At 40.3% G+C, this 22,730-nt stretch overlaps 1 protein-coding gene across 22 annotated transcripts in view; it reads right to left on the bottom strand.

The window, feature by feature from the left end:
• DLGAP1 (DLG associated protein 1) overlaps positions 1–22,730 on the bottom strand; it is a 906,793-nt gene that overhangs the window by 248,007 nt on the left and 636,056 nt on the right. For 12 of the 22 annotated variants that reach the window (XM_046025115.1, XM_046025118.1, XM_046025117.1 and 9 more), the window contains one exon: positions 5,833–6,047. In XM_046025115.1, coding sequence (XP_045881071.1) covers positions 5,833–6,047 — 215 coding nt within the window. Of the gene's footprint in view, positions 1–5,832; positions 6,048–14,758; positions 14,873–22,730 lie in introns of all 22 variants that reach the window. The other 10 variants (XM_046025114.1, XM_046025116.1, XM_046025110.1 and 7 more) reach the window with 1 other exon arrangement.

The following is a 22,730-nucleotide window of genomic DNA, read 5'->3' as shown; positions in this document are numbered from 1 at the left end:
CACGCCCATCTCATTTGGAGGAGGGCATTCATACCCCAAAGAGGAATTGGTTTTTCTTAAGCTGGGAATGGTGATCTGAGCTGAATATAACTGGCAATTTCTTGTACCAGTTACTGTTTGTTTTGTTTTTCAATGAGGCTTATTTCTAGCAAGGGGTTGAAACATATTTAGATAATTTCTCTATGAGCAAGTGAATGAGTTTTAGTTTTAAATGTTTTCCATTTCTTTTCATTTTGGAAGCTGGGGGTGGGGAGTTGTGAAGATAGACTGTAATAGAAGAAAGTACTGTGGTGGGGAAAGGATGGGAACCTATCTTGAGCTTATATTGCTGAATTATAGTCACAATATTGTGGTGTCAGGTTGTGTTATTCTGTACTTTCTTCCACTGTAAAGAGCGTCTGCTGTTATATGTAAAATTATCCAGAGGGTCAGGTAGGAGAGGAGTGTCAAAGCATTTGGGGAAAATGGACAACAAAGGAAAACAAAGACATTTCATACCACTTAGGACAAAGATGGGATGATATATATGGGTGTGTTCTTAAACATGGTTTATATCCATAGGAAAAAAAATATCAATGTTCTCATGTTCGTATATCCCAGTTCCCCCCTGGAACTGAGGAACTATAGGTGGGCAGAAGGAGCCTGTGGAATGTGGGGAACCGGCAGAGGACACAATGTGTCTAAAGAGAAAAAAGGGAACAAGAAATTTATATAAAGATAACCAAAAACAGAGACTCTATCAAGAAGCTTGTTTTGGGTTCCTAATAAAAAATTGATTCATTCTTAAATTTCCAGAATTAAAGTTGTAGGAAAATACCCCATCTATCTCTTCTCAAATTATTTTATTTACCAATACCACTCCTTTTGTCTTTACACTGTGAACTCCCAGATCTTCTGTGCCTCATCCTTACAATGACATACTGTAGTGCTAAAAGTTCTCTCAGAGACCATGTGGATGGGAGACAGTACCCGGTGGCATCACCGGTCAGTGAGAAGTGAGGGCTGGAGAATTGTGTTGAGAAGTGTTCTGAAAGCAGATCTGTGTTCAGTGGGAAGGGTACTGGCATCCTTAATTAATGCAGGGATTGGCTGATGCTGTCTGCCACAGGCCTAGAAGTTAGGGGTTGGTGTGGGGGGTTTTATGATGGGAGTTGTCTCAGTGGTTCCATCATACTAAGAGCCTAAGCCTCTCATTTAGTTTAGGTGTGTTTTGGGGGTAGGGCTTAGAGACATTAAGCCAGTTGCCAACATCACACAGCTATTCACCATTCCACAATTTATGTTAAAAAAAAAAAAAAAGAAAAGAAAAGAAAAAGAAAAGTGTTCAGGATCAGGAAAAGAATGAAGATTAAGAGGATTAGCCATCCTGAAAACAGAAAACTATCTACCTTTAAGACATTTGGGACTGAATGTGAATCTTCTTGAACCTTTTGTTAGTTTATCAAAATTGCTAGAGCTCCGTCTAACTTGTCACCCCCAAAGCCAAACATGCATAGAAACCTGGGGCCCTCCTTTCCAGTTCCAGAGGCCTTTCAAAGTCTATAATGTTAAGACTATTTCTTATATAGTCTTATATAATGTAAAGACTATTTCTTCCAGGAGGAAGTTTTTCTTAGTGCTTGGATGAAGGGATAAAGATGTATGAAGAAATTTTAAAGTGTTATTTGCCTAGGATTAATGCATAGTTGAAATTAACTTTAGAATCTTTTAAATGCCAGCTCACTTTTTAAAAAGTGCTTTCTGCAGAATATTGGGAGGGAAAAGTCCAAGATGGGATTTGGACATGGTTTTAGCTAATCAGTGTTGCAGGTGGTAGTCTCAATGCTAGAATAAATAGCAAACCATAACAAATCCAACTAAGACTTAAATTCATCAGAGCCAAGGTGTGGAGAGGTTTAGGGGAATTCTGGCCCCCAAATCTCACGTTGACTTGCCTGAGAATTTACTATTAAGCATCTAGAAGTTATTATTTGAAAATACTAATATTCTTGGGTGATAATTCATTTCAAGTTCATTGTTAGCTAATACCAAAGGAAGAAAGCAAAACTAGTGGTGAGGTGAAAGGATTGGTTACCAGCTGTGAAGGGAAACAAGGAAATGAAAAATATTATGGTTCTCAGTGAGTAGCTACAGGAATTTTGTGGCCCAAAGATGGAGTTCACTGTCTGAAGCCTGCTCATGACTCTAGAATGTTCGACCTTAGGACGTAATAAATAAATTACGTAAGTGACGTAAATAAACCCTCAAGATGCCTTTATAAAAATAGAAAAGAGAAAAACAATGTAAGAAAGTACAGGAGTGCTTTCTCTCCAGCATTTCTGACAGAAGATAGGAGTTAAAAACCTCAAACAAAATGTTGCCCCAACCGCGCTTGGCTAATTTTAGTTATCTTAGTTCATGGCTATGATTCATCCCTAAAGCTGTGAATTGCTAAGGAGGAAGGAGGAAAAAAAATTGACTTAAATGTCAAAGAAGTAAGAACAAAAATATAGTTTTCTTTTTTGGGGAACTAGAATTCCAGGATATGGGATCTTTCTTTTTTTCTCATGAGGGACTGAATGCTTCAAACTTCTAGAGAAATAATGGTCTTGAGTCAAAACATCATTAAGTAACAAAAGACAGCAGTGATTATAAGTCATGTCATGTTTGAATTTTTTGCCTCCATAGTGTATTTCTCTTGTCTTCTTACGTGCCTCCTTAAATACCATTAAACTAGAACTCACTAGGAATCATCTGTAGTTGAGTGTGATGGAAGCATAATAGGTAGACTGTAGAGAGGAATGGAATCCCTAAACCCGGTCAAGGAGGAATGAATGGAGACAAACAAAACTATGGGAAATAAGCCTGGGGAATAGGATGGTAGCAGAAAGAATACAGGCATATTTGAATGACGGTCAGATGTTGTCCTGTTTGCTAAAGAATAGAGATGGTTTGGTGAAATTCCTTCTTGAATAAGGAAAAAAGTTTCTCAATTTATAGAGATTCCCCGGTAAAGTGGTTGCCATTTTGAATTTCCGTAGGTATGGAGGAATAAAATAGTCACTAACTCAACCGAGCTCAATGACTGTTTTCAGTGTCTGAAGTAACTGGCCTTCTCTACCAAGAGCTTGGCCACTATCTGTGTTTGTCTTTTTCTTAAAACTCTTAAAAACTGCTGCTCTTAAAACTTTGGAGCCAAGAAATATATGATGGTCGTAAAAATAGGGCCTGGGCTTGAAAGGAAGATGATACTATGTAGGAAGCAAAATGAAAAGGAAAGAGTTCTAATGCCTTCAGAGCAGATCATCTACAGGCCTGAAGCTGTGAGGAGAGTAGCCCAAGGCATAATTGTTAGAGGTGACTTCTGCACCTACCCCAGTCCTCAGCATCATCAGAGCACTCCCCTCAGCTTTCTTGTGCTCCACGCCTTTCTGTGCTCCTCACACCTGGGTATTACTGTGAGCAGCAGCAATCCCTGTGTCTCATCACCTGAGACCTAACATGTCATTCAGCTGATGTGAAAAATGCATCTTGATAGATCAACTAACAGGATACAAAAGTGGTGGAAGGGACTCTGAAGGTTGCAGAGTCCCACTGCTTGTTGAGGAACTGAGCTCTTGAAGGTCTAAATGACTTTCTTGCCCAAAGCATTCCCTCTTTTGCTTCTTCTGGAGGATGTTAATTAACACCATGGCTGTGTCTGCCTATTATTGTCTCTAGTGGAGAGATATTTTAAAGACCATAGATAATGTTTGCCAGAAGTTATCCTTGGCCACCCTGATTTTAAACCACCTTGGCAGACTGCCTTTATTACAAATCCAGGTTTTTTAAAAAAATTTTTTTCAGACTGGATATATATTTAATTTTCTGAGCCTCTGTGAAGTGTGCCAAAGTACAACAAAAACCTATTTCTATTTTTCATATCCTTGATCTACTTTGACCTTGTGTGGCAGTGTTATGGGTTGACTTACATTCTCCACATAGATCAAAGTCCTAACTCCTAGTACCTGTGAACGTGACCTTACTTGGGATTTGCTGGTTTAATTAAGTTAAGATGAGGTCATTAGGGAGGGTTCTAATCCAATATGAGTGGTGTCATAAGACAGCTGTGGGAAGACCCAGAAGGGAGAAGGCCATGTGATGACAGAGGCAGAGATTGAAGTACAGCAACCGGAAGCCAAAGAATGCCAAGGATTGCCAGCCACAACTAGAAGCTGGGAAGAGGCCAGGAAGGATTGTCCTTACCAAGTTTCTCAAGGATCGGGGCCCAGCTCATACCTGGATGTCAGACTTCCAGCTTCCAGAACTGTGACATTACAAGTGTGTGTTGTTTCAAGCCACTCAGTTTGTGAGACTTTGGGATGCAGCCCTAGAAAACCAATACCTGCAGTAATCAAGGCAAAGAGAAAGGGCAACTGGAAGCCAAAGGAAAGAAAGAAGACCTACTTTGTTGGGTTGGTTCATTAATGCCATTGGTAGTAATTTTTTATTGAAATGATCTGGAGAGGTTCCACTGCTACCTTGAAAAAAAAAATTCATGAGGGGACTCCCTTTGTCCACTTATTTAAGATGTAGTGCATTTTGCTATTTAAATGTTTTCATCATAAAAGAACAATGTTTTTCAGTGTTCTCTGTTAATAATCTAGTTTATTTTCCTTAGCTTGACATCTTTGGCGTTTTTCTATTTATTTTGTCTTTTAATACTTTATTTTATAGCATAATATGACTGCATGAATGGTAGTATGTATTCCCTCAAAATATGGGAAAAGGCACTTAAAAATACAAATTATTCATATTTTTTAAATGATGATCCAAGCCCTGATATATTCCAAGGTTCTGATTTACTCTCCATACATAAGATTAAAATTTAATCAGGTTTTGTTTAAAATAATCAGTTTCAGTAGTTTCTTCTGTAGTGATGTTTTCAATTTACGAATAGCACAAATGGAAGTGAGGACTACTTATAACTGTATTTTTCAAAACCAAAAATAATTTTTTAAAAGATTTTATTTTTAAGTAACCTCCACACCAAATGTGAGGCTCAGATTTATAACCTTGAGATTAAGAGTCACATGTTCTGGGGCGCCTGGGTGAATCAGTGGGTTAAAGCCTCTGCTTTCAGCTCAGGTCATGGTCTCAGGGTCCTGGGATCAAGTCCTGCATCGGGCTCTCTGCTCAGCAGGGAGCCTCCTTCCTCCTCTCTCACTGCCTGCCTCTCTGCCTACTTGTGATCTCTCTCTCTGTCAAATAAATAAATAAAATCTTAAAAAAAAATAAGAGTCACATGTTCCACTAACTGAGCCAGCCAGAAGCCCCCCAAAAACCATTTTCAAGGTCTTAAAAATTCTATGTATTTAGCGTCCAAATTAAAAACCTGTATCAAGAACCTTCATATATGACTCAATTTTTAAGCATAGCCACTTTCTACAAGTCTCTCCAAGATCATCTGCCCTATTATATTACTCAATTATCAGAAAAACTCAAGGTCCTAGAAGGAAGAGTTGCCCTGAAGATTTAGTGGTTAAGGAAACATCTGAGAGTTGAAAGACTTGGATCTTTTCATTGACCAGAAGTCTTAATTCATTTCAAAAGCCATTCTGGATTGTTTCAAACTCTTCTTGGGTTTTGGGGTTCAGTTTACGATTTCTGCAGAACGCACCTGGATGCCTGTGTCTTTGAGACATTGGATACACATGTCAGACCCCAGATCAAAACCAATAGGCCATTCAGTACATTGCACTGCTCCTCTGAAGGGTGTACTCTGCCCTGATTACTTTAGGAGTCACACTATCTGCTTCTAGGTGCTAAAGTAAGGAGCTGGACTACTGGAAGTAGAGCACTGGAAACACTTACTTGAGTGTGGTGAGTTCTGTAAGGGATGGCTGAGTAGCCTTGAGATAGCTTTCTCTTCGTGCAGCAACTTTGGGAGAAGGCTTGGGACTTGTGTCAGAGTCACCACTGTCTTCATCCCCCATGGCCTTGATGTAGCTGCCACTCCGCATTCTTCGGCATGGAATTTCGTCGTCTTTACCTCGAGGGGTGTACCCTGTCCAGTCATCCTGAGGAACCTATTCACATAGAAAACAGGTAATTCATTTTTAATAAAATCCTATACTTTCATTTCCTTTTGTTCTTTTTTTGTTTGGCCCTGAATATGGGTAATATAGATAAATTATCTAAAACGCCAGAGATTCATTTCTTAATAATGGTGTTTTACTGTAATTGGTTTAAAAATATTTTAATCCATGAAAATCCATGTCCTAATCTTTAAAACATCCTGTGTATTAGGAAAAATTAGAACCATTGGCTTTGATTTACTAAGAATTTCAAGAAATAATTCAAGTAAGAATACCATTGGAAAGGAGAACAGTTTTATTTGAACTTTTCAATTATTTGTTTTCAACTGTCATTTAAAATGTGAGAATCTTTCAGTTTTATCTCCACCCTCCTCACACCTTCCATCTGTACTGTCTTGTATAGAATCTCTCTTCTTCCTCAACCAGCTACATGGACTTCTCCAGAACCTATGCTTTCTAAACCCCTCTTAATTTGTATTCATCTTCCATAGATCTGCTTAAATCAGTCTTTAAAGGTTTCCAGTGATCTCATGAAAGCAAGTGGCCTTTTCTTAATCTAAATTTTCCTTGCCTCTCTATACACACACACACACACACACACATACACACGCACACCCCACCCCTGAAGAGTTTCTCTACTTACCTGTTACAGCTACTTATCTGAATTGTTCTTTTCCTCTTGCTTTGCTGGATCCTATTCTGAGTCCCCACTTGGGGGGTAGCATATAAGATAATGTTCTTAGTACATTGCTCCTTCTTTTTCTACAATCATTTCCTTTGAGTTCAGCAGATCACTACACTATGCTATAGAGGGCTTCTTTATGATTTTCTCTTCAGTTGCACTTAGATTTTCCTCTTCAACATGGACTCAACCTAGGATCTCATAACTTCTCCATTTAGTAAAATAAATGCATAATGACCACTCTTTTTATCCACTAAGAGGCAACAAACAGTCCCCGGTGCATAGAACTCTGCACAGGGCTTAAAAAAAAAGAAACCAAAAAACAAAGGAGGCTGGTTTTTGCCCTTAATATGATTTAACAGCAATGAGAAGACAGAGCATAAACACATTTGGGAACAGCTCCAAATCAACCCATCAGTAAGTTTAAGATATGGTGCCATAAATGGAACATGCACCAAAGAGAGACTAGAAATAGGAGTTATCAGTAATGGTGATGAGGAAGGAGTAGCCAGGAAGGGCTCCCGGGAACTGTCCAAGTTTCAATGAGAAGGTTAACAGGTATTTAATATTCTGATGCTAACCACTTACTGATTATCCAGCAAGTAATATATATATATATTTTTAAAGATTTTATTTATTTATTTGACACAGAGAGATCACAAGCAGGCAGAGAGGCAGGCAGAGAGAGAGAGAGGAGGAAGCAGGGTCCCCGCGGAGCAGAGAGCCTGATGCGGGGCTCGATCCCAGGACCCTGAGATCATGACCTGAGCCGAAGGCAGCGGGTCAATCCACTGAGCCACCCAGGCGCCCCGCAAGTAATATATTCTTTCATCATTAACATTTAACTATGCGAAGGGATTTGCTTACAGGATCTTTTTTTATCAACGTAACAACTCTGCATAATTTTTCTCTGTATTTCTCAGATAAGGAACAGGAACTCAGAGAACTTAAGGAATTTGCCAAAGAACACACAATTAATAAAAGAACACATAATGGCACTGGCATTCAAAGCATTTTGGCTTGACTCCAAAGGTTAGAATTTACTTAACCTAAATTTTATGATTAATAATATATGAATTTTTAACTCAGAAGCATTCATAAAATTGTTCACAATGACATATACACATATTGGACACAGGTTCCTAAATGTTATAGATCCCAGAGAATGAGAATAGATGTTTCCCTAAAAACAGAATAAAGGAGTTGGTGGGTGGCTCAGCATCGATTAAGCATTCAACTCTTGATTTTGGCTCAGGTCATGATCACAGGGTCGTGAGGTCAAGCCCCATGTGGGGACACATAAGTCTCAGCTACGAAGGTGCAGAGTTCTAACCTGGTTCTCTTGACCACTATGTGATACTGTTCCTCTCCTTCTGGGCTATGATCTGTGGCACCTACGGAACCAAAGAGCTGTAGTCCCATGCCACCTTGTAATCCATTACATCTGATCCATTTGCTATTTGTTGATCATGGTAATAACAGTGCAGAGTTTTTACTTTTTTAGCTAAAAAGCATCAAAATCACTATAGCAACAAGGAAGATTTCTTAGTGAAATCATAGATGTTTAGAACAGCCTTGTTTTCCTTCAGTTGGAAGGTGACTCACTGAAAAATATGATCATGTTCAGAACCTCATTATTGGCGTAGCAATTACATTTTATAAATTACGTTGGTACAGCTAAGGGTCACAGATGATGCATATAGCACTTGGCCATTTCTTGGTACTGATTCACAGTTCATAAATAAACATTGGTCTCTGGAATATGTCAGAGACTAAGGACAAACTTGTATGAGGTCATATCAATTATGAAATGAAACATAGCAAATTTCTGTTTGGATGTTTTTCCCAAAGTTAGTTTATGGTAGGAACTTGAGCTTGCACTAACAATGGGTCGCAACTGTTGCTAAGGGAACCAACTATAAAGTATTTAATCTGTATACCTCTCAATGAAATTGTTTTCAAGTGATAGAAGCTAAGTTGTATGGAATGGGATTTAAAAATTAATGCATTATTCATACACCTAAAGATAGCCTACGGCAAGATTACCTGTACAATAATACAGAAATCAGTTCTAGGAAAAATGTAAAGACACAGAAAATCAAGATCTTGGAGAAGAAAAATAATGTCTCAGAAGTTCCTATGACTGAGCCAGAGTTTTTATTCTGACCCTTTTAAACTCTAAAGCAAAAGGGGAGACAGAGACCAGGTGCATAGTTTTCTTTTTTTTTTTTTTAAAGATATTATTTATTTATTTGACAGAGAGAAATCACAAGAGAGGCAGGCAGAGAGAGAGGAAGGGAAGCAGGCTCTCCGCTGAGCAGAGAGCCCGATGTAGGACTCGATCCCAGGACCCTGAGATCATGACCTGAGCTGAAGGCAGTGGCTTAACCCACTGACCCACCCAGGCGCCCAGGTGCATAGTTTTCTAAGAAGGCACGCCAATTTGTAAGGGGCCTGAGTGTGAAATGTTACTCCCTTTTCATTGGAAAGAGCAGAAAATCATGGGGCACAGCTACTATTGTGATCTAGCCAAAAGTTGATGTGTCTTTCTGCTCCAGTTGCACAGAATGAAGAAAAATTGGGGAAATCCAAAGAAACAATTAACCTTACGGCTATCTGAGAAAATCTTCAGTATTACTGGTCCTGGGAGTTTGAGGGAATAGAAGTCTTATTAAGGAGGGGAAGCTGGAGCAAATAGACACTTGTTGGTAATAGGCCAGCCAGATGTCCTGCTTATCTGCACCAACCTTGGAGGTGGTTGGATGCAAAATTTTTAAAGAAACAATAATAAAATCAATGTAATAAATGTTAGATTTAACAGCAGTTATGAATTAGAGAAAAAAGGATTATTTGCTTTTTGATGCATATGTTTAAGCATTAAATTCCAAGAGAGAGCTTTATTTTTGATCAAACAAAATGATGACTAGAGTGCATTTTTCTATTTCAGGAATAACCAGTCTGTAACTTAGACCACATGTCATAGTTCAGAATTACTGAAGGCTTGCTTCTGACCAAAGAATGACCATAACCAAGTGCTAGCACTCTCTATTTACAGGATGGGGATGTTTTCTTAATTGAAAGAGTGCATGGACACTGAACGATGGGTCATTCCAATCACAGCTGTAGCCTATTCAGTTACAGAACAGGAGATAATGAAACATGACCCAGTGGGACATGCCTGCATTTTCTCCGTCTCCTTGCGCATCTCTCTTTGCCTCTCTCCTTCTTCCCTCACATCTGCAAGTATTTTTTCCTTGCTTCTTTTCCAGTCATGGTGTGGGTACCAGGAATATACAGCAGTGAACAGTACAAGCATGGATCTCAGGCTGTGGAGCAGACATTCTAGAAGCAGTGCAGGAAGAGATAGATAATAGTCAAGCATGCAAATCAATGAACAAGATAATTTCAGCATAAATGGAATTAGAAAAATAAGATGGGCTAATGTAACAATGTGGCTGGAAGGGGCCTCCTTTAGCCTGTTCCTCGGAGAAGCCACTAGGAAAGCGATAATATTCCCGAGGAGATCTGTTGACCAAAGGAGCCAGCCTGGAGGAGAGCTGGGAAGAGCTCCCAGGCAAAAGGATCAGCCAGTGCAGAGTCTCTAGAGTAAGACTAAGCTTAGGAGGGGCGCCTGGGTGGCTCAGTGGGTTAAGCCTCTGCCTTCGGCTCAGGTCATGATCTCAGGATCCTGGGATCGAGCCCCCTATCGGGCTCTCTGCTCAGCAGGGAGCCTGCTTTCCCCCACCTCTCTCTGCCTGCCTCTCTGCCTACTTACAATCTCTGTCTGTCAAATAAATAAATAAAATCTAAAAAAAAAAAAAAACCCAAAACAAAAACAGAGTAAGTGTGTGAGTGAAAATGCCAGAATGACTGGGGAGTACCCAGCAAGGGGAAAGTGATACAAGAAGAGGCCAGGGGTACAGGGCCTGGTCATGTAGGTTCTTATAAGTCTGTCTCAAATCTTCCTGCCAGGCTGAACTCAGCAACTGTAAAGCTCCCTCCGACTGCTCCAGAGTAAACTGATCTTTTTAATGAAATCTATAGCATGTATCTCTACATGAGGGGTCAGCAAACTGCAGCTTACAGACTAAATCCAGCTTGCCATCTGTATTTGTAAATAAAGTTTTGTGGGCACACAACCCTGCCCATTCATTATGCACTGACTATGACTGGTGTCAAGTTACAGGGGCCGAGTTATATAGTGGGGTTGGACACTCTATGGCCCCAAGCCTAATCCACATCGTCTTTCTGCATACTTAATGTGCCTAATCACACAATGGCATTTATAGGCACTACTTGTTTTATGTGTCTTTGTGTCATCTCTCTAATTACTTGGTAAGCTCATTGAAACAGGGGAAGCAGTATTGCGGGGGGCTCAAAGATGTGAGCTCTGCATCTAGACTACCCAGGTCTAAGATCCTGCTGTGTCAGAAACCAGGCATATGCCTCAATTTCCTTGTCTGTTTCCTACCCCATAGAGAGTTAGGCATGGATTAAATGGGGTAATGCCCACAAGTGCACAGGGAATGCTCAGTAAAGGTCTTTTACGGGAGCTCTGCCCTACTGGTATAGCATGCAGGCACTCCCTCATGATGGAAGACATTAGCTTTCCAAGAAGACTCAGATGCCTGATTCCAATATTCTTCCTCAAAGGAGGAACAGAAATAATTGAAATATAGTAAGTAAAAACATAAAGTCCTAATAGACTATCTACTTCCATCATTTTTAAGTGACAGTTCCCATCAGGAAGTACTCCCAGCTGTCTGTCCTGGGGTCTCATCTCTTTTCTGCAGGACCAAGACGGGGAGCCTATAGCCTTTAGGTTACCAGAATCTTGCCTGGCTTCCCAGTGATTGAATCCCAAATGCCTCCTTTTGGTTCACAAAGCAGAAAACCTGGAGGGGAAAAAAGCCTCCCTGGGAACTGTGTTTGTATTTAAAGGGTTGTTTGTTTGTTTGTTTTAAAACCTTGACCGAGAGCTGTGTATTCCAGATGTATAAGAACTGTCCAGACCAAGAGTGGGAGTTAGGGGACCTCTGGGCTGCATGAACTTTCTGCTCTGTGCAGCTCTGAGTTACAGACGTGCAGGAGAGGCTGAAAAGGTAAGGGTGGGGGGCAAGCTCCTTACTGTTTATCTGGCTATTTCTAGGGCCTAGTACATTGCCAGAAAGGGAATAGGTTTCTGGGTAAATGTGATACTAAATGAATGAATGAATTCCAATTAGAGCTTTACTTTCACTCAATGTGTGTGACCTTGGATAAGTCACTTTATCTCCTTGATTCAGTTTTTCCATCTCTAAAATGAGGATGATAATAGATATATAATGAATAGAAATTATGTGTGTGAATATAGTTTGTGAACTTCCAAGGACCATTAAAATCTGAGGAAAACATTAGAAATCTGTCTCTTCATGGCTAGTTTTAAAGTATGGCCAGCCATAAATAACTTGGGATTAAAAAAGCAGTGGCATTTTAGCTGACCATCTTCTACTCATTAAAGCAGATGTTCTAGTATAAGAATATAAGCAGATGGAATATATATGTTATCCTATATAAAAATACAAAAATTTCAAACACAAAAATGTGTTTCTGTCTCTTTTAGGATCTTTGAAAGTAGACTGTGTTCTGGTGCTGCCAAATATTTTCCCTCTTCAGGTTTCTCCAAACTCAGCTGAAAGAGGATCACACTCATTCTGGTTGATCCATGAGCAAAAGCTATGATAAGCTAGGGGCCCTTGAAAAATCTTTCCCTTGGGGAACTCTTAAAAGTTATATGATCCAAGATAATATCTTCTGTTCTGAGGGTCTCAAATATTTTGCTGATTTTTGGGGGAGGGGTTATCCCCACTTGGTTAACAAAGTTTCCATTTTGAATAGACAAACTATCCTTACTTTGACCTATCTGCAGCCTTCCTCTAGTATCCAAATGCCACATTATCCTGAATCTAAGCTACCAATGCAAAACCCTCAATATTTTTTTTGTGCCACTAAGAAATCAATGCCACCAACTAAACTCTGACGCTTCCTAGATTATATGATTCATTCCAATATCAAGATGCTAAAATGAGAAACATACATCTTAGAACCAAACACCTTTTAAAGAACATGTGTGAAAATAAAAATAAGAAATGGATATATTCTAGGGTAGAAAGCATAGAACTTAATATTCCTATTTAATAGTGACCAAATTAATAATAATAATTAGCATACATCTGTGCGATGCTTTTGCAAAAAACATAAGCTCACATAATGTCTTATCATCCTTACAACTACCTTGAAGGATAAGAAAAATTATTATAATCTTAACTTGTCAAATATAAAAATTGAGGTCCAGAGAGCTTAGTAGTTGGTATAGGGTGACACTATACCCAAAATAGGGTCTACTCTTCACAGATAGTGATTCCCTTTCTCCCCCTGTGTTCAGATCTTGGCTGTCTTTTGAGTCACAGTTGTTATTTTATGGTAACCTAAAGAATACATATTTCAGGTAAGGAAGAAAAAATCAACACCTCCCTATGGTTTTAAGATCTGTCTGGAGGAAAAAAATGTTAATAAAACAAAGGAAGGATTACAAGCCTTTAAGTAGAAGTTATAAGAAATACTATTTCAGACACGAGAAGGCTTACTTTTAAAAGGCTCTTCCACGGGATTTGGGGTTTCAGTCCCCCACTTTTGCTGGGCTTCAGTCAGTAGAGTGTAACTACATGTAGAGAGAGTCAGACATTTTGTGCCAATGATGGTCTGAGAGATGATGGCTGGGAGATGAAGCTATGTGTGAGTGAGTCCTGGAGAGCGGATTATCTTGAGATGGGAGGTTGGATGGTTAGGTTTGGAGGGATGAAAATGCGTGAGATTTTGGGAAATCTGAGAGCCACAAAAGGAATGCAGACCCTTAGAAAGCTGGGACAGCTGAAATGGAGCGTATATCCTGAAATATACCAGGGGAGGCCAGTGCACTTCTGTGAGCAGTTCTGGATGGCCGAGGTTTAGGGAGGAAAACCTCTAAGGCTGAGGTGGGACTTAAAGTTCTAATTTGTCAGGAACCAGAGAAGCGGGGAGAAAAAAAAATGTAGGCATTTTATCGATGAGGTGGGAATAAAGACAACATAGCAAGTTAGAGCGGTGATTAAAATGGTGGCCATTGATAAGAGGTTGATCTTTGCAAGGCTACTCCTTGGCAGCTGTCAATCTCTTCAACAATTGAGTGTTTCTCTTAAAGCAACCGGGTAGATGAGGGCGCTTGACTATGGCTGAGGAGATCAACAGACTTCATCTTACCTGAGCTCGATGAAGAAGAGTAAATACAAGGAGGAAAAACTGTATTTATGAAAGGAGAGCTAGGGATCTGATATTTACAGAATAATCTGACATTTCTGGGATAACCTCAGAGGGCTGGAAGAGATATCTATGTTACGTGAATACTTCCAGCAGTCCGATGAAATGGGCATTAACCCTGTCCATTTTACTGCTACAAAACTTAGACTCAAAAAGCAGAAATGACTCTCAAGGTCATAATAATGAGTAGGAGTCTGGTTTCATCTGACATCAAAGCTTTAATGTCACCCTGCCTTTGATGAATGTACATTGATTAAGTGACTGAACAAAATAAATGGGGGGGAGGGGAAAAGGGAGGGCATGCTCCCATTCAACTGTACTTTATTTCTAAAATAAACATAAAATGTAACTATTGAAATCAGCATAAATATTATCTTGCCACTAATTTGCCAGCACTGTTGAAGAGGGTTTAAGATAATAAGAAATAAAACAGCATTTGCTCCCTCAGTGTGTCCTGGTGCCTTAGCAACTGCTGTTGTCAGACAGTTGGCAGGTGGGGGGTGGAGCTAGAAAACTTGAAGGACAATCAAGTCTTTCAAAGATGGCTGTGGGGGGCTGCATGCACCCCAGTGGTAAGGAGTCTTCCCCCTGGATTTCAAGTGCCTGCCTACAACTTGTTACAGAAATGGCGTGAATGTCTCTGCCTTCTAAGCACTTTTAGTGAGCTCTCAGATTCCCTACTCACTCGGGTCCTTTGCATCTTCTTTACAGCGGGGAGAACTGCTTTTCTGCTCCACACAGCTTTCAACTTGACAAATGCGACTTGGCATAAATGTCCCTGTAGCCTTTTAAGCTTGCTCTTCTCATAGCAAAAGCAGAAAAAAAGAGCAAGAATAGGAAAATTACAATTACGCGACGTGCAGATCCCAAGGTCTGATTGGTGTTTTCCAATCAGATTTCCCTGGCAACCGCCCTTTCTAACTCCCCACGAAGCCCAAAGGGGGTGCAAAGCTTAATTTGCTTCAGATTGCTTAAAAATGACCTTTTAAGGACGAGGGTAAATACCTACCTCTTTTTAAATAGACCCTTCGCTATATCTCCCTCCAAATAAAAAATGTTTTAGCATTCTTTTTTTTTTGTTAGCTATTTTATTTTTTTCTGTGCTATTTTTTTTTAATTTGTTTATTTTCAGCGTAACAGTGTTCATTGTTTTTGCACCACACCCAGTGCTCCATGCAGTACGTGCCCTCCCTATTACCCACCACCTGGTTCTTCAACCTCCACCCCCCCCCTCCGCCCCTTCAAAACCCTCCAGTGGTTTTTCAGAGTCCATAGTCTCTCATGGTTCATCTCCCCTTCCAGTTTCCCTCAACTCCCTCTCCTCTCCATATCCCCATGTCCTCCGTGTTCTTTGTTATGCTCCACAAATAAGTGAGACCATATGATACTTGACTCTCTCTGCTTGACTTATTTCGCTCAGCATAATCTCTTCCAGTCCCATCCATGTTGCTACAAAAGTTGGGTATTCATCCTTTCTGATGGAGGCATAATACTCCATCGTGTATATGGACCACATCTTCCTTATCCATTCATCCGTTGAAGGGCATCTTGGTTCTTTCCACAGTTTGGCGACCATGGCTATTGATGCAATAAACATTGGGGTACAGATGGCTCTTCTTTTCACTACATCTGTATCTTTGGGGTAAATACCGAGCAGTGTAATTGCAGGGTTATAGGGAAGCTCTATTCTTAATTTCTTGAGGAATCTCCACACTGTTCTCTAAAGTGGCTGCACTAACTTGCATTCCCACCAACAGTGTAAGAGGGTTCCCCTTTCTCCACATCCTCTCCAACACACGTTGTTTCCTGTCTTGCTAATTTTGGCCATTCTAACTGGTGTCAGGTGGTATCTCAATGTAGTTTTAATTTGAATCTCCCTGATGGCTAGTGATGATGGACATTTTTCCATGTGTCTGATAGCCATTTGTATGTCTTCACTGGAGAAGTGTCTGTTCATATCTTCTGCCCATTTTTTGATATGATTATCTGTTTTGTGTGTGTTGAGTTTGAGGAATTCTTTATAGATCCTGGATATCAACCTTTTGTCTGTACTGTCATTTGCAAATATCTTCTCCCATTCCGTGGGTTGCCTTTTTGTTTTGTTGACTATTTTAGCATTCTTAAACAAAACTTTGTAAATAGTACTATGCAATAGGATTCTGTCACTGTGATCCTATGGAATTATTCTCACCCACTAACATTTATAGGTGTCTACAAGGTACTTAGCACCATAGTAGGTGCTGGGCAAATATACCAAAAGCATTTTATAAAACACAGTCTCTGTTGTCAAAGGGGTTTGTAAGTTTTAAGTGATTGGGCAAATCTGGGAGATAGATGAAGGAAAATGGAAAAATAGCTTTAGAATAAGTCAAGCTGAGTGAAGTATTTCCATACCTTTGATTCACCTACTGGGTTTGTACTTTGTTCTTTAAAAATCTTCTTCCCTGGTGGTTAAACCATTCTTTAGGAGTTGAATGTCTATGTGTGAAGTTAATGGATGCCACCGACAAAAGGCATTGTGGCAGAAATGTGAGGGGCAAGGCCTGTGACCCCTCAAAGTGGTCCATGAGCCTTTGGGGGCTGGTTGAAAATGTTAGTGAGGTGACAGCTGACACCAAAGGGGCTGCTGTCTGTCGTGAAGATGCCTTGTGATGCCACATCAAGAAGTAGTAACTAAGATACCACATTCTGCTATAATGTGAGGACAGGGGAGAAAACTTAATTTTCCTCGCTGTCCACCCTGCATTTTGACTGTAGTGGACATCAGTGGGTTTTGCGACCCTGGTTCTAGTTCTGGTTCTTGTAGTCTCATCTTCATCTTCGTGATTTTGCTCTGGAGAACCCTTCCTCCCCAGAAGGAAACACACTTGAGGTCCGTGTGTCTCAGGAGGAGCACAGCAGTTGGCTCAGTCAGTCAACACAATCACGTTCCCCAGGTGCCTTGCCTGGCTCAGGGCTGAGCGTGTGATCTAAGCCTGCTCAGTAAGCAAGCATCTCAACCTTTGCTTGGAATGCCGAGTTGAAGGTACTTCCTCTCACATTCAGTACATCCATAGTAAAGTAATTAGCCTTAGGACTTGCTGGTAGCCATTTTACAATCCCAACACACAAACTTTATCTCATATGATATAAAACCCTAATTGTTATTAACCCCATTGCAAAGATGAGAAAATTGAGACTTCGTGCTATTAAATAACTTACACTAAATTGTACAGCTAGTAAATCATATTCAGAATCAAAGGGCAAGTTTGTTTCAAATTTCTATGTTCTTTTCATCATATTATTCTGCTGTCTGTAAGTTTCAAAGCTTAGCAATTTTCCATTAAACATGAAACTCAAGCATTAAGTTACTGGGAGCTACAATGCTGTAACATTTTGACAACTGTAACAAGGAGGGAAGTTTAGGTGCTTGAAAGAACCACAGAACACCCATCATGCAGCAGTTACAGTTGGCTACAAGGTTTAGTGAAATATAAGCAAGAACATAAACATCCTAAAAGATAGCAAAATTAAACACAACAGAGGGTTAGATCTGTTATAAGTATCTTACATTTATTTCCATTGACCATATAGGGGATAAGCTAATTTAGAGCCCTTTCTTATTTTTTAATGCAACTGTTCATTTCTCACATGCCTTTCTGATGTACTGGGAGCATATATGTTGGCTTGCAATGGCTGGGTGAGCCATCAGTGATGCAGTCATGCGTGGTGGCACCTGCCCACTATATTCCTGGTGATTTGTAGCTATGATTCCAAAAATTGAATTCCCTGAGGCAAGTATGAATTCTGTGTCTGGTGCTCAAAAGGAGGGATGCAGGTAGATGGTTAGGAATCTTCCTGAAGTCTGCAGAAGCCCAGATGTAGAAATACCATTCATCAATACTAAATTTTGGTATTGGTTAAAATATTCTAAATCTCTCAGCAGTTCTGAGACCCCACTACTTGTCAATGTTTTTGAGTATGGACCTTTTCCCTTAGAACTTAAAGTCTGTTTATCTTGGAACAGCTAGTTTTTATCAAATCAGTCATCTCTAGTATTAATACTTAATTTCAAAATTATAAGAATTTTAAAAGATATTATATATTAGAGAGAGAGAGCACAAACAGGGGGAAGGGCAGAGGGAGAGGGAGAAGCAGATTCCCCACTGAGCAGGGAACCCAATTTGGGGCTCGATCTCAGGACTCTGGGATCATGACCGGAGCCGAAAGGCAGACACTTAGCCAACTGAGCCACTCAGGTGCCCCCCAAATTACAAATTTTGAAATAGATTTCAGCAAATATTTTCCTTTAGTTTACCATTAAGTTTTGGGTTACTAAGTTTCTTAAATGGGCCATAAATTATTACATTTGTGAACCATTAACTTAGCTATTTGGTGTCTATTAGAATAAAAGAAGATTTAAGAAGAGATACACCTCAAAATATCCTGCCTTTTTTTTTTTTAAATCCCTCTCATCTGATTACTACTGCACCTTGGTGCTGTTTGGACTTTTTACTCCAAGTCACATTCATGACACCTAAAAGTGTACTGTACTCAAATGAGTCAGAACAGAACCTCTTCTTCATGAATACTGTTCATTCTAACTCAATGAAACTGTCATTTTTCAAATTATGGGAATGTAGTTCTTGACATCTAGGAAGAATGGGATAATATTTTGGGTGTCTTTATGCACATGTGTAATACAAAATTCCACTTTCATAGTTACCGAATGGGGAAATGGCTTTTTGAGGACTTGTACTTTAAGGCTATATTTCGACCCACTTCTGATAGGCAGCATGATACACCAATGGGAGTTGTCACACAAACATGTGCGCAGATGAGTATGGCACATTCAGTAGCTGTCTGAACCAGTATTTCCAAACTAGCTCAGGCTCCCTCAAAAGGAAACTTCCCAACTGGAGTATTCATTATAGAGTTTAAGGTGAGGTTTCTTTTTTTTAAATTTTAATTTTAATTTAATTTTTAAAATTTTATTATTTTTTTAATTGATATATAATGTATTATTTGCCCCAAGGGTACAGGTCTGTGAATCATCAGCCTTACACATTTCACAGCACTCACCATAGCATATACTCTCCCCAATGTCCATCACCCAGCCACCCTTGCCATACCCCCATCTCCCCCCAGCAACCCTGTTTGTTTTGTGAGATTAAGAAACCTCCCTCCCGATCCCATCTTGTTTCATTTTTTCCTTCCCTACCCCCCAACAATCCTCCTGCCCTGCCTCTCAAATTCCTCATATCAGAGAGATCATATGATCATTGTCTTTCTCTCATTGACTTATTTCGCTCAGCATAATACCCTCTAGTTCCATCTACGTCGTTGTAAATGACAAGATTTCATTTCTTTTGATGGCTGCATAGTATTCCATATACCACATCTTCTTTACCCATTCATCTGTTGATGGACATCTAGGTTCTTTCCATAGTTTGGCTATTGTGGACATTGCTGCTATAAACATTCGGATGCACATGCCCCTTTGGATCACTACATTTGTATCTTTAAGGCAAATACCCAGTAGTGTGATTGCTGGGTCATAGGGTAGCTCTATTTTCAACCTTTTGAGGAACCTCCATTCTGTTTTCCAGAGGTGAGGTTTCTTAGACCAAACTTCATTATGGTATTCCCTTCCTTTCCTTACTGGTTAAGGTGGAGTTAAAAGTATCATTTCTTGGGGTGCCTGGGTGGCTCAGTGGTTTAAGCTGCTGCCTTCGGCTCAGGTCATGATCTCAGGGTCCTGGATCGAGTCCCACATCCGGCTCTCTGCTCTGCAGGGAGCCTGCTTCCCTCTCACTCTCTCTGCCTGCCTCTCTGCCTACTTATGATCTCTCTCTGTCAAATAAATGGATAAAATCTTAAAAAAAAAGTATCATTTCTTTTGTTTCTTTCACTTAAAAGCATGTATTCATTTATTCAATGCCTATTTATTGAGCTTATTATTGTGAAACAGGTGCTGCTTTAGGTACTAGGGATACAGAAAGTGTAATGTGGAAAGAGGAAGAGAGGCATGAACAAGTAAAGTATACATTAGATGGTGAACTGTACCACTGGAAAAGGAAAGCAGGAGAGAGGAGCATGGAAGAGGGAAGGTAGAGGTATTTGCAGTGCTGCTGAGCATGGTCCCTAGAGGCCTCACTGAGGAGGTAACCTTGAGAAAAGATCGAATGGGGGAGGGGATTAGCCAGGAGATCTGTAGGGCAAGCGCTTGGAGCAGAAGAGTAAGAAAGTCCTGCTGGGAAGACAGGCCTGCCATGCTACCTTGCAGAGGCCCAGCAGGGCAGGGGACTGAGAGCAGACAGAAGGTGAGCACAGAGTGGTGATGGGTGGGCATGAGGTCTAGGTCACTGGGCCTCACAGGCCATTGGAAGGGCTGTGGCTTTTCCTCAGAGAAATAGGAATAGCTCAGAGGTTCTGATGAGAGATGTGACCGATCATAGTTTAAAAGGATCACTTGGCTTGCGGAGCTGAGGTTGCTAGAAGGGATAAGGTAGAATCTGGGGAAGAGTCTAGAGGCTCACACACTTATCCAGACTGGAGTTGAAGGTGAGGAATAGTGGTAGCAGAAGAGGTAGGGAGAAGATAGAGCCCATAGGCTTTTCCACGATGATTTGGACATAGGAGTTGAGAGTAGAGTAGAAAAAAAGTCAAGAATGACACCACAATTTTTGGCATGATAGGCTGGAGGGATGAATTCCCAGTAGCTGAAATGAGAGACCCTAAGGGAGGTGTGGACTGGGGTGACAAAGATGAGTTCAGTTTGGGACAGATTAAGTTTGAGATGTCCACGAGACATCTAAGTAGAGAGATTAACTAGGGCCCTGGTTATGCAAGGCTGGGAGTTCAGGCTGTCTGGGCTGCAGAAGCAAACGTGGGCCCTCACATGGTATTTAAAGCTCAGAAAATGACTGAGGTGACCTAAGAAATAGGTACTGGTAGGAGAGAAAAGTGGCCCAAGAACTGTGCCCATTTGGCATTGACCCAACTACAGGAGATGGGGAGCCGAGGAGGAATAAGTGAGGGATTCTGAGAAGGATCAGTGAGGTGTGTTGTCCTAGAAGCCAAGTGAGAAGTTTTTCAAGGAGGGAGTAATGAACTGCCACAGCAATTTTCCCCTGGTCTCAGTCTCATGGGGCACTAAATCAGCAACATTCACTGACCCTTTAGCCATTAGCTGCTTCATACAAAGGATTCTGCTGTTCATTAATTAGTTTTATCTTCCCAGCAAGATGCAAACTTCTTGAGAGCAAAGCTTTTGTTTTCTTCTTTCACTCTCTCTAGAACAGTAGCTTTTAAACAGGTTTTGACTCTGTTTCACAGTAACGGATACACCTTCCCTTGGAAACCAGCATATGAGTGTATACAACTGAAAGAAAGAAAGAAAGACTTAACCTCTCTGAGGCCATGTACTCTATCTTCTTTTCTATTCTCTTCTGTTGTGTTCTACTTAATTAAAAATGATGTCGTTTGCGACCCACTGAATTGATTTCACGAACCACTAATTGGTTGCTATCATTGGCTTGGAAAGCACTGTTTTTAGAGCATCTGGCACAGAGCATGGCCACGTTCACTATTAATCAGAGGACAATGTGATTCATCTTTGTTTTTCCCAGAGAACCTCCTGTACAGTAAATGTTTAATACGTGCTTGTTGAATGAATGAACAGCTTTGAGACTCTAAAACAATACTTCCAGAATTGAGCTCTCTGGCTCTTTGTCACTTTTACTTTTGCCGATTGAAATTATGTAGAAAAATATTTCTTAACAGCTCTCCAACTTCAGGATGAGGACAATAGGAGCATCCTTTTTGAACAAGCCCCTGTGTAGCTGAGAGTCAAAGAAGACACTAGCCAGGGGTGGGGATGCCTAAGCCGATGGAGGGAGTCCCTCAGTTGGGTTAGGACAAACCCTGTGAAGCCAGCTCAAGGCAGCCCAAGGGTTGAAATGCCTTTGCATGTTTTTGGTATATCAGCCTCTGAGGGCCAGGAGCAGTGGGATTCAAAACATTTTTAAAAGCTAAAATAAATAAATATTTTGTAAAAAGACTTTCATTCACCTTAGAACAATCCAGCCTTTTTATTCGAATGGATGCAGTATTTGATGTCCATATGAAATGGATGTCATTTAGGTGATGTTCCAGTACTTCTGCTTACAATACTCAACAGAAGTGTCACAGAAAAAAAATGGAATATTTTCCTACCAGGTAATTCTTACCCAGGTAGTTTTTCCACTGACAGGGAAAGAGCATGGTGCAAGGAATATAGGAGAGTGTTTGCAATCAGGTAAACGTGGATTCAAGTTTGACTCTACTACTTCCCAGATGTGTGATTTTGGTCCAGTGACCTTCACATATTTTAACCTCCATGTTCTCAAACAAGATGAGGATAGTAACACATGTATTGGGAACTAACTCCAATGATATAAATGATGTAAAAATGCATATAAAATTCCTATTAGATAAAAGGTTGTTTTTTGGAATTCAGAAGGCATTTTCATGTAGAAATCATGTCATCCATGTTGGTTAGATTCCCTCATGGGGCCAACCCCTACTGCCTGTTTAATTCAGAACAGAGCTGGACCATGATGGAGGAGTACGAAAAGGTTTCAAGGCTCTTTCAGCTTCGGGGTGGAAAGGGGCTTGGGATGGAAAAGATCAGTCAG

This window comes from Meles meles, chromosome 12 (assembly GCF_922984935.1).
Source record: "Meles meles chromosome 12, mMelMel3.1 paternal haplotype, whole genome shotgun sequence".
Classification (NCBI taxonomy): domain Eukaryota; kingdom Metazoa; phylum Chordata; class Mammalia; order Carnivora; family Mustelidae; genus Meles; species Meles meles.
Note: the sequence above shows the minus strand (reverse complement) of the source record. Positions and strands in the feature narration are given on the sequence as shown.